Source organism: Rhipicephalus microplus, chromosome 6 (genome assembly GCF_043290135.1).
Source record: "Rhipicephalus microplus isolate Deutch F79 chromosome 6, USDA_Rmic, whole genome shotgun sequence".
Taxonomy (NCBI): domain Eukaryota; kingdom Metazoa; phylum Arthropoda; class Arachnida; order Ixodida; family Ixodidae; genus Rhipicephalus; species Rhipicephalus microplus.
This window is the reverse complement of record NC_134705.1, coordinates 34,094,667-34,106,041: the sequence shown is the minus strand read 5'-3', so window position 1 is coordinate 34,106,041 and position 11,375 is coordinate 34,094,667. Positions and strand designations below refer to the sequence as shown.

Below are 11,375 nucleotides of genomic sequence, written 5' to 3'. Positions count from 1 at the left end.
AGAGTCACATATATTTGTGCACATGCATACTTCCAAAACATTAGTGGGGTACACTACTACATTGTTGGCCAGTGAAATTGCGGTAAGCGTGGTGCCATCGAATATATTGCTTTAAAAACAAAGGCACAAAATCAGGCACTATAAATATTTTTATTTTGATGTTACACCTAAAATATTGACTTAAGAAACAGATAAGGAGAGTGATAGACAAGAATTTCAAAAATGCTATTTTCCAAAAATTTATTTAAGAATGTTTTTTCAAGGAACCGTGTTTCCTCTTACATAGTGTTTCGTGGTTATGATGTTCATCGAAGCAACTTAAGATGAAATTTTTTATTTCGGCGAACTTGTGCTCCAGAAAGAGAATGTCACTTGGGGTGCAAGGGTATCAGCTCAGGAAGTCATCGGTTGTCAAATATTCTGATCAGCACTAAGGTGTGTCAGCATTTATACATGTCGCACTGAAGATCGTACATTTATACATGCATTTAAACATGAATTTATTGTGCTCCGGAAAAAGAACGTCCCTCAGGGTGCAATGATATCAGCCCAGAGAGTCATCCGTACTCAAATAATCTGACCAGCGCTAAGGAGTGTCAGGATTTATACATGTCGCATTGAAGATCGTACATTTATACGTGCAATTAAGCATGGATTTATTGTGCTCCGGAAAAAGAACGTCCCTCAGGGTGCAATGATGCCGGCCCAGAGAGTCATTCACTGTCAAATAATCTGATCAGCGCTAAGGTGTGTCAGCATTTACACATGCCGCACTGAAGGTTGTACATTTATACATGCAATTAAATATGAATTTATCCATGCATTTTATTTACACATTAACATTTATGCCATGTGGCATTGGCCACGATATTTTCAGCTCTATTGTTCTAGTTGCACATTCAAGGTTGTCAGAAGATTAGGCACTCATCAGAAGACTTATAAGTAATCTATGGAGGGTTTTCAGACACTTGGGCGCAGTTGGCACAAAAGATTGGTTATATGTTTATTGGACCAGTTACTCAAAAGCACAAAAAGAAGTGGGTGTGGCAGTAGTTGACCATTGCATGCTGCAACAAGCAAGGTTTCCAGCAGTGATAAGTAGGCCGTTAGTTACTTACGGCAACAAAAAGAAAGACAAGATGCAACACTTTAGTGCCTGTACTTTATGAAGAGACTGGAAGTTTCAGCTATGTGTATACACAATTACTCCAAAGCCAAGCAAGAGCACCAGTGGCAGTGAGAGTGGATAACTAAGCACTACTATGCGGCATGTTTCACTGATCCAACAAAGTGATTATTAAAAAACAGCATTAGCCTTTGAGATGATAGAAGGCTACAGCGAATTATTTCGAACATCATACCGGCATACGCCAAAGGGCCCGATCTTGTGTGAGGGCCACACCCCATCAAAGTCGTGAAAGAGAAGTGTGGCTTTTATACAAGTCTAAATGGTATTTATGCATGTTGAATGTTAGATAACACGTGAAAGTGAAGTGACGGAAGCAGAAGTTCACGAGGCTTGAATACCGAGGCTACCCCACACACAACTAGATCAACAACAGTGCCTGAATGGTCTTTAAAGTGCCGAGTTCCGGCCCTGGCGATGGGTGCGAGATCTATGTGAAACTGAGGTGGCAGTTTTGTGGCCAGAAAGGTGTTGAATACCCTGTCCACAGTGAATGAAGCTATAAATTGTGTGTAGAAAAGTAGATCCTGTAAAACAGCAACGGAAAAGCCCATGTGCACTACTGGTATCTTGTGTCAACAATGACAAATGGCACCCGCATTCAACAGCAGTGCAGGTCCTTTCTTTTCTTGTGCTGGCTGAAAGTGGCAAGGGCAAGTTCGCTTAATCTGCTACAGTCACGACAGTTAAGTACTAGTTTGCTAAATTGTGGCACTAGATGGATTGTGCACCAAGAAAGGAACCCACCCAGGAAACCGATGACGATTCCATGCTTTTCGATTTATACAATATTTTGTGTCACATTATAAATAAATTCTACACGTGAAATAAAACAAGTCAACTGGCTGGGGCATTTTTCAACATACCCAGCACAGGAGACATAAGTTCCAAGTAGGTGCATGTGTTGAGGAGAGCAGCTTTTATCACTTCGGCTTCCAAAAATTGCTGACTAGAGCTGCAGCTGACGAGAGAAGACTGCTGCAGGGCTGGGGGCTGCTGGGCTGCCACTGCATCAGAAAGGCAGGCAGCATTCAAGGCACTTAGTGCAAAAAAAAAAGTCATGGTCATGAGATAAATGCCACTCTCAACTTTTGATTTCACAATGTCATCACAAAATACATGCAACATGCATGCATAGATGGGTCAAAAGAGAAACAAAAAAGAACAGGCAGGTTCTTTGACACATGCCTCTAGATTGCCATCAGGAGAGAGTGTGCATTTTAAATGCGGAGCATTTTTTATTCACAGGAAGTCGCACTTTGGCATCGGCGGTGGCACTGTCTACACCGTTACTGAGCAGGATCATGTCTTGTGCCAACTGTACCCCCCTCCCCTCACCTCTCTCACCTCGCAAGGCTGACGCAGGCAGCGTATGCTAGCAAAAACCGACTACTCGAGCTGCATAACTGTTCACTGGCCACCCTGTATATGTAGGCACTGGATCGCACATGAGCAACCCACCGCTTGTTGAAGGCAACGCTTCTCCTTCATTAAAAAAATTGAATAATAAAGACGAAACAACAATTAGGCATTCCCAAAGAATGCCCAATTACCGTACTTACTGGCACAATCCTCGCGCTTGCATACTTCTCGCACCCCCCCTTTGCCCCCCAAAATACTATTTTTTTTTTCTGCGACTAAGTATCGTACTCAACAAACTGTATCCATAATTCATGCCAAGCAAAAGTGGCAAGTATGTATTGCGGTTTGTTTGGCTTGTTAGCATACATTGTGTCCGTTCTGAAGTGGTACTATCGGGCGATGAGAAAGCTACACGGCTCCTTTCAAGTTGAAAGTGATTCATCATGCACTAAACAATGGCAACAGAGCCACCAGCAGGCACCTTGGAGCGAACGAGTTTTGTGTTCACTGCTGGCGACAACAGCATGGACAGCTGAATGCCACCAAGATGCGCTGGGTCTTCCGTGTGCCTAAGACTGGGATGTGTGGTAAATCTTCATCCAAAGGTAAATGCGAACGATTCTGTGTTAGATGGCCATTAGCCCAAGTTTGACATCATAAGCTAATCTTATGTGGGCTCCCGTTGAGTGACGACGCTAATGCTATGCCTGCAAGCTTTGCGTACGGTATTCTAAAGCTCTCTGCTATTCGCCTGCAGCTTTTGTGTCTCAAATAAATCTTGCCTTGTGTGGAGCCTGTGGTTTCATTGTTAAGGTAAATCTTGATTAGTACTTCCGAAAGCTTGTAGTAAGTTGCTAGTGTGAGAATCCAAACTTGCAGCCACGGCACTTTTTTGTTCTTGTCCCGTATGTTGAGCAGAAGACTTTCCTTGCATAATTCTCGCAATCCCCAAACCCAACAAAGGCGATAAGATAGGGGCATTAATCAGTAGCCATGTAACAACCTCTGTAAAACCCATCATTATCAACCGTGAAGGTGTTTTTCAGTTATTGCTTGAGCTAGACGAAAAGAAAGAAAGCGGTAAACATAATCTACCAATAGAGTTTCTCAAGCGATAAGCTGAATGGGTATCGATTCATTTAAAAATAACATACATAAAACCGATTGAAAGGCGATCACTTCCAGAAGATTGGAGCAATGCGATTGTAATACCGATTTTTAAAAATAGTAAACATACGTCAGTAAACAATTACTGGCCCATAGCTTTGACGTTAATTTGCTGCAAAGTTCTTGAGCATTTACGAGCAAAGCATATTCTTTGCTTTCTCGATTCTAATAAGTTACTTTGCATAAACAACACAGACTTAGGCATAGTTTTTTATGGTTACACAATTAACTGAAATGCTCCACGACTTCTATAATAACATCTATGCCCTCTTGCAGACAAATGTAATTTGCGTTGATTTTAGAAAGGCCTTTGATATAGTTTTTCACTGTAAACTACTTTTCAAGCTCGAACAATTAAAAATAAGCGAAGAAGTATTAAGATGAATAGAGGCTGAATATGAAAAGTTGTCTTTGCCGGTAAAATAGAGAACAAAGGTGAGGTGAGTAGTTCGATGGAATACCATTATGAAAGGGATATACAAATTTATAAGAACTGCTCACAAGCATATATTTAAGAAACTAAGCTGCACTTGCTTAAAGCACTACAGTCGCCGACCGATTTTTCGGACCTGGCGGGGACCGAAAAAAAGTACGAAAAATCGAACAGTCCGAAAAATTCGTTTTCGCCAAAAATCTTAAGTTTATTGCATCAGGCAGGTTTAAAAAAGTCCTTGATGCTGCCTTGCCTCAAACTACGCTTAGAGGCAATTTGGTTTGCCCGTATTTGCGCCAAGGTGACATCGTCGCCGTAAACGCTCGACAAAATTGTCACCGCGTTGGCGATCTCTGACGGCTGCGGGCGGTCGTCGTTGTCATCCGACGACAACGACGACCGCCATCCGGCGTCGACCGTCATCCAGCGATATCTAGCTGCGAACGTCCACTCTCTATTAGCTTGATTATGGCAGCTTTCTTCTCCATCGTCAGGGTCGTATACTTCCCACGCTTCTTCACACCACCTGGCTCCCGCGATGGCACAGATAGCGGAGCCATGGCACCGAGAACACAAAATTCGATGCCGCAGGTAGCCGCTGCGAAGCACACAACGTCTCGACACTACGCGACACAACACGTGCAGAATGGCGACTGAAAAAAGCTGCAACGACAATAAAAGAATCCTTCTTTCGCCTCCTCCCCGTGCGATGTGATGACGATAGTGCTGACCGAAGACGAAAAAACGGCGTCCATTACCGCGTCTTTTAAAAAGCAAACACGGCCTCCGAAACTTAAAACATGGCGTGCGCATTCCAATCTCGGAGGCAGGAAAGGCATTTGAAGACCAAGCTTAGCCAAGCCGACAGAAAATCCAACATGGCGGCGTTCACAATGGCTTGGAGCGTGGATCAAAACGAGCGATTTAGTCCGAAAAATCGAACTTTCAGGGGCAAATTCGCCCGAAAAATCGGTCGAAACAATGCATTAGCTCTATGGAATCCCTGACGGTGCATTTATGAAGTCCGGAATATCCAACAAGTCCGAATTTTTGGAGTCCGGAAAATCGGTCGGCGACTGTATTCACGCATGAATAGTGCCACAACAACCGGCCTGACAAAATCCACTTTTGTCATTTCTGATTACCTGCTGCACATTATCGCACTGACGAGTTGCTCCCAGTGCACTTGTCACGTTCGCTTGAAACCGAGCACCCGTCGAACACTTTCCAATTTCACTTTTAACTGCGTGTACAGATCTCCCGCCCAAAACAAGCACAAATTTTGGCTAATGTTGCACAAACACCACCATGATGTACTTCTCGATGAGCAGGCATATTGATGTGCTGAGTTACCGGTTCGGCAGTACCATTGGTGTTTTCTTGCCGCACATAATGTGAGCTTCCTTAATAAGGCGTTTTCGTATCCTGATGGTACGCCTGTTGTTCACGTGTTCTCGTCTTCTAAAAAATGGTTTTCAGAACGTCCGTAGGAGTGGTGCTGCCTGATTTTCTTTCAGCTTTCATCCTGCGGCAATGTGTCGTGTCGATCTGTGAAGCTTTTGCTTGGCTGCTGCTTGTTTCTTTGCTTGGGTTGAGCTCAATGCCCTAAAAGGAAGTCTAACTTCAAGTTGCCGATCGCTGTGACGCATTTCCTCGTTAAATGACCACATTGTCTCGTTCTCGATATGGACATACGAGAGTTGCTGCAGAGAGCGAGGGATGTCTATGTCCACGCAGCTCGTGTCAAGTATACAGATGGTAGTAGTGGCAGCACACTCAAAATGCTGTTCTTCGCACTGTATAGGACCTTGAAAGGTCCAACCAAGCTTTGCGTTGATGGACACCAGGCCTTGTTGTTGCTCGTCAAGGAAAACTTCGTTTAACAAAAACTTCCACATTTGGTCTGCTCCAACGAGCAAGCATATGCCGTCCTTAGTTTTCAATCCAGGAATCGCAGCCATGTCAGCAATAAAGTTCTCTTCGTGTAGCAGCTGTTGCGCAAATGTGTTCGTGGGTGGAAGCTCTATCAGCTGCTTACAGATGAATGGTACTTCTATAGCTTCGACATCATGCGTGGTATGGTCAAAGTGATTCAATAGCGTCATTCTCGCAATGTTTACCCGTCTTTCCGGCGCTCCACTCGCTTCTCCAAATGCTATGACATGCATTTCGATGGTGTGCACTGTGGGTAATCTTAGCTTCTTACAGATGTCCTCTCTAATGAATGTCCGTTGGCTTTTATTGTCAAAGACACCTGAAATAAAGCGTGAGTCACTTTCGGTTATCAACCATGCACGAAATGTATGTAATAGCGCCGAAATTTCTTTATGTTGCGATGATGACTTCTTTGATTTGGCATGCAAGCTAGGGCTCCTTGATTCCTTTGAGCGCTGCTTGTGAGAGTATTCGGGGTCGCAAAGAACCATTGCATGTCTTCAAGTGCACTTAGAACACCTCAGATAGCGACGGCATTCTTCAGAGCGATGTCCTTTGCTGGTACACTTGAAACATCTGCCGTCCTTGGCTAAGCGGCTCTTTTTCTCGTCTATAATTATGTCGGAAAGACATGCCTCTGTCGAGTGTGGTGAAGAAAGGTTAGTTGCGTAGCTACTCAGAGCAGATGCAATAAGTGAAGCGTTGTGAAATGTGCCTTGTCAGTGATCTCAAACACCATGACCGCCAATGTCCACAAAGGCAATTTTCTCACGAGCCTCCACCTTCGTGCGCACATACTTGAGCAGCTCCCGAAGTTCCGTCTCCGACCTTGCAACCGCCTCGACGTTTGTCAGTCAGCTCTGTTGCTTGAAGTACTCTACCAAGATATCTCCGGGGATAACTTTGGTGAGGACCTCGATGAGCATGGCGGCATAGGAGAGCTCCAGGCATCTAAGTGCCTTAAGTCCTCTGATATTAATGTGGATGATGTCCAATAGGTTTCGCAACAAAGCCACATCACTGCAGGACTTTACTGGCTTGCGCGATCGCAGGTTAGCCAAGTATTGCTGCGGAATGATCTTGTTTACAAAGCAGTCTTTTAGAAGAGTGATGGCCTCTTTGTATGAAGGCTCCATGGCTTGAATGCTGTCAATGGCTTTCGATGCCTGTCTAGTCACTAGGCCTTTCAAATGGTGGAACCGCTGCATGTTCGATAGAGTAGGGTTTTCGTGAACAGCGTGCCTGGACATATCCCAAAAAGGTTGCCACTGCGTTAGGCTTCCGTTGAAATGAAGCAGCTCAATTTTAGGTAGACGAGAGCTGACGAGCCCGAGTCTCATCTGATTGCCAAGGACACGGCTCCCTGCAGTGGCAGTACTTTCAATCTCGATGTTGGTTGCCGCACTGTCGGGAATCCTTGACGTCGACGCCTTGAGCTTCTTCATGTAGTGGCTCAGCAATGACAGTGTAGCGGCAGCGTTGTCTTTATAGTCTGCTATGGAGGCATAATCTTCTGCGGCTTGGTCATTGGTTAGGTGTGCTTCTAGCTCCAAGTTGAGCATCCGCAGGTCCTCGTTGCATGCTTTTAGCCTGTTGTGCACCACACGAAGATTCGATGAGGCGAATTGGTGGGAGTCATTGTTGCCATGCTTCACTTCGTAAGCGCGAGTGCAGAGCTTGCTGAGCCCTTCACTTGCCTTTGATGCGCTCCATTTTCATTGCGGGCGAAGTCCTTTTGTCAGATCGCTTGGATCGCAGTCATGGGTTTTTCGGCACCATAAAATGTAGAAAAAGAAAGTGTCTTCAACGGTAGGGGGGTGTGAAAACAAAGGTTTAATGGATCAAAGAGATTACAAATGCATCCAGTGTTTGGCAAACGTTCGTTCGGCGCACACCAGGCGCAAGCTCTCCTCTCGTGCCTACACTTCGTTGTCCTCTTTCTTGAATGAATATTCAACAGAGGTTTACAGTTAAACCTCATTATAATGAAATGGGCTATAACGAAATAATGGATATAACGAGCAAATCCTAATTCCCCTAGAAAGTCCCCATACAAACCAATGTATTCAAAACCTCATTTTAATGAGGCAAAATTTGCCTGTTATGGGATATAACGAACAAATTTTGTTAGGAAGTAAAATTTTGAGACGATGTCACGACAGTGCACAACGCGAATTTGAGACGGCCCGCAACGCGAGAGTTGTATTTAACAGTTCAAAACTCCCGCCATGCGCCCTCCAGCAACACGCGCAAAGCAGACGGCACGCGCTGTTTCCAGAGGAGAGGTCGCTGCACGTGCGCCGCTTGGCTACCACCAACAGCGGAGCGCTCCGCAGCTCCGCGAACGTCTTGCCCTTTTCTTTTCTTTTGTGTCTTCTTTATATTCTCCCTCTCCCCTTTCTCATGGCGCTGAGGCGCGCTTCCTAATCTTACATACCTCCTTCCCCTTGAGTAACCGGTTCCTAGAGGGCAGCGCAAAAGAGCATCCCTTCTGCCCCTTCCTCTTCACAGTCACTTTCTCTGCAAGTGTTGTCGCTCGCCGACGTGAGCCGCGTTGCTCTTGCGCGCGTGTTTCTTCTCTTTTTCGACCGCTTCCGCCTTATCTTTTATCATGCTGCGCTCGTGATTCCAGCAACATGAATGCGCCAGGCGGGAAGTGAAAGCGCATAACGCTAGATCACAAGGCGGCTATGATAAGAGCCGTCGAATCGGGGACCAAGAAAGGCAACGTGGCAAGAGGCTTTGGCGTATCGACGAGCACACTGTCAACCATCCTGAGCAAGCAGGAGTCCACCATCGACACTGTTGCACGTGGCGTGAAAGGAAGCGCTAAGAGGATGAGGGCACCTGCCTTTGAAGCGGTCGAAAGGGCCATTTTTAAATGGTTCTTGGACACGCGGGCCGTGAATCTGCAGGTGAGCGGCGCCTTGCTGCAAAGAAAAGCGAGAGACTTTGCCTGCATCATGGGCTATGACAACTTCGTAGCAAGTTCGGGTTGGCTCCAACGCTTCAAGCAGCGCCACGACATTATCGGGAGAGCGGTCTGCGGTGAATCGCAATCTGTGAACGAAGCAGAGGCTACCAAGTGGGCGAAAGAAAACATCGTGTGGCTGCTAGAAAAATACAGCGCGGAGGATATTTTTAACGCGGATGAAACCGCTCTCTTTTTCAAGATGTTGCCGCACAAGACGTTAGCCCTCAAAGGCGAGCCGTGCCATGGCGGCAAATAAGGTAAGCTGCGGATCACTGCGCTACTTTGTGCAAACATGACCGGCTCTGAGAAGCTGCCAATTTTCCTAATTGGCAAAAGTGCATCCCCGCGCTGCTTTAAGGGGAAGAGGCAGCTCCCAGTCAAGTACGTAGCCAATCGCAAAGCCTGGATGACCAGGGAGATTTTTTTCAAAATGTCTTTGCGAATGGGACGGGAAGCTGGCAAAGGCGAACCGCAAGGTGTGCCTTGTTTTAGATAACTGCACTGCCCACCATACCGCTGCCATGTTTCAAAACATCGAGCTGCTGTTTCTTCCTGCCAACTGCACAGCAAAAATACAGCCGCTTGACCAAGGCGTGATTATGTCGCTGAAGGCAGGTTACCGCAAGCGTGTGATAGACCGTTACGCAAGCGTGTGATAGACAAGCCCCTGCTCAACATGAGGATGAAGCGAGACACCGATCTTGACTTGTACGCTGCACTCGAAATGCTTCAGGCGGCGTGGATGAGTGTGACGGCAACCACGATCGCAAACTGCTTTCGACACGCCTCATTTGCCGCCACACCAGACGCCAGCGATGAACAATCAGACGAGCCCACTAAGCCGGACGGTTTTGCCACATCTGACGAAGTCGCTGCATCATGGACGGCACTTCGTGACGCCGGTGTCCTGCCTGACAGCGAGTCGTTTTGCGACTATGTGAGTGCGGACTCGGAAGTGGTGGCAACAAAGCAGCTCCTGGATGACGATATTGTGCACGCTGTCAGTGATCGTAATGAAACCAGTGACGATGACTCTGTCGACGAACAGGAGACAAACGTGCCCACGGCGTCGGAGGCACTAGACGCGGTGGAGTACTGCACCGCTACTTCAGCGCTCACGAGGACGGCGAAGATGGCTTGAACATTGTGGCCGCAGCTGCGCGAGCCATCGTTCGCATCAGGAAGATGCATCAACGTCCAATTACGGACTTCTTTGCAGCTAAGTCTGCCTGAAATGCAAGCTGTGTATTTTGAAGTGCATTAAAACAGGTGCATGACTTTTTCCTTGTTATTTGGGAATGCGGTTATTTTGTTGCATACCACTGTGCGGCGGGATGCTATTTCGCCCGCTATTTTTTTGGGGTAATAACAGTGCATAATATTTGCGGTAAATGCCCGCTACAGCTATAATGAAATATTGGTTATAACGAGCAAATAGCGGCAGCCCTCCAATTTCATTATAACGAGGTTTAACTGTATTTATATGCGCGACAACAGGCTCTAAGAATTGAAAGCTTCACTTCAGAACCACTACCAGTGTTTGCAGGTGTTCCCGAAGGGTCGGTTGTAGGACTGATTTTTTTTTATGTTTATTAATGATATCACTTCAATATTTAAGACTCCTATTATTATGAAACTTTTTGGAGATGACTGCTTAATTTATTCCCAAGTAACTTGTGAAAGTGACCAAATTAATCTGAACAACCATCTAGAGGCTTTAGATACGTGGTGTAAAAAATGGGACATGGAAATAAACTATAGTAAGACAACAACATTTATTATAGTAAACATACCCTGAAAGTATCATCATGATATCTTAAAAACAAAGAAGTTCGGTTCCCAGGGTAAGTGCGGGTATGAAAAAGAAAAAAGAAAAAACGACACAGATGTCAACAAAGGTAGCATCTACGGTTCTTGACTTCTGTGTTATCTTTCCCTTTTCCTTTTCATATGTGCTGTGCTAATACAAGCTAAGTTCATGAATAACAAACTCGCCTGAGCCGTACTTTTGAACCAGATGGCATCTGTTTAAAGGCAAACACAAAACTGTATTTCATTAAGAGAGAAACTTGAACATGCCACGCCATATGTAAAGCTAATGGCTTACAAAACATTCATACAACCAGTCTTAGAGTACACTAGTAGTGTGTAATCACCTTATCTGAAAGTCTTGAGTGCCAAAATTGAAATAATTCAAAAATTAGCAGTCCATTTCATACGCAGTGAATAACGACACACACATTCTGTCCCGGCTTTGTTAAAATCTTGTGAGCTTGAGTTATCGAGGTATCGCAGGCGCAAACATCGACTCAAGTTTC

The 11,375-nt window shown here is 45.5% G+C and overlaps 1 protein-coding gene across 2 annotated transcripts in view; it reads right to left on the bottom strand.

The window, feature by feature from the left end:
- Positions 1 to 223: 223 nt before the first annotated feature.
- Atg14 (autophagy related protein 14) overlaps positions 224 to 11,375 on the bottom strand; it is a 131,602-nt gene continuing 120,450 nt past the window's right edge. For both annotated transcript variants that reach the window (XM_037419201.2, XM_075865906.1), the window contains one exon: positions 224 to 2,193. In XM_037419201.2, the coding sequence (XP_037275098.2) occupies positions 2,110 to 2,193 (84 nt within the window). In that variant the 3' untranslated portion in view covers positions 224 to 2,109. The remainder of the gene's footprint in view (positions 2,194 to 11,375) is intronic.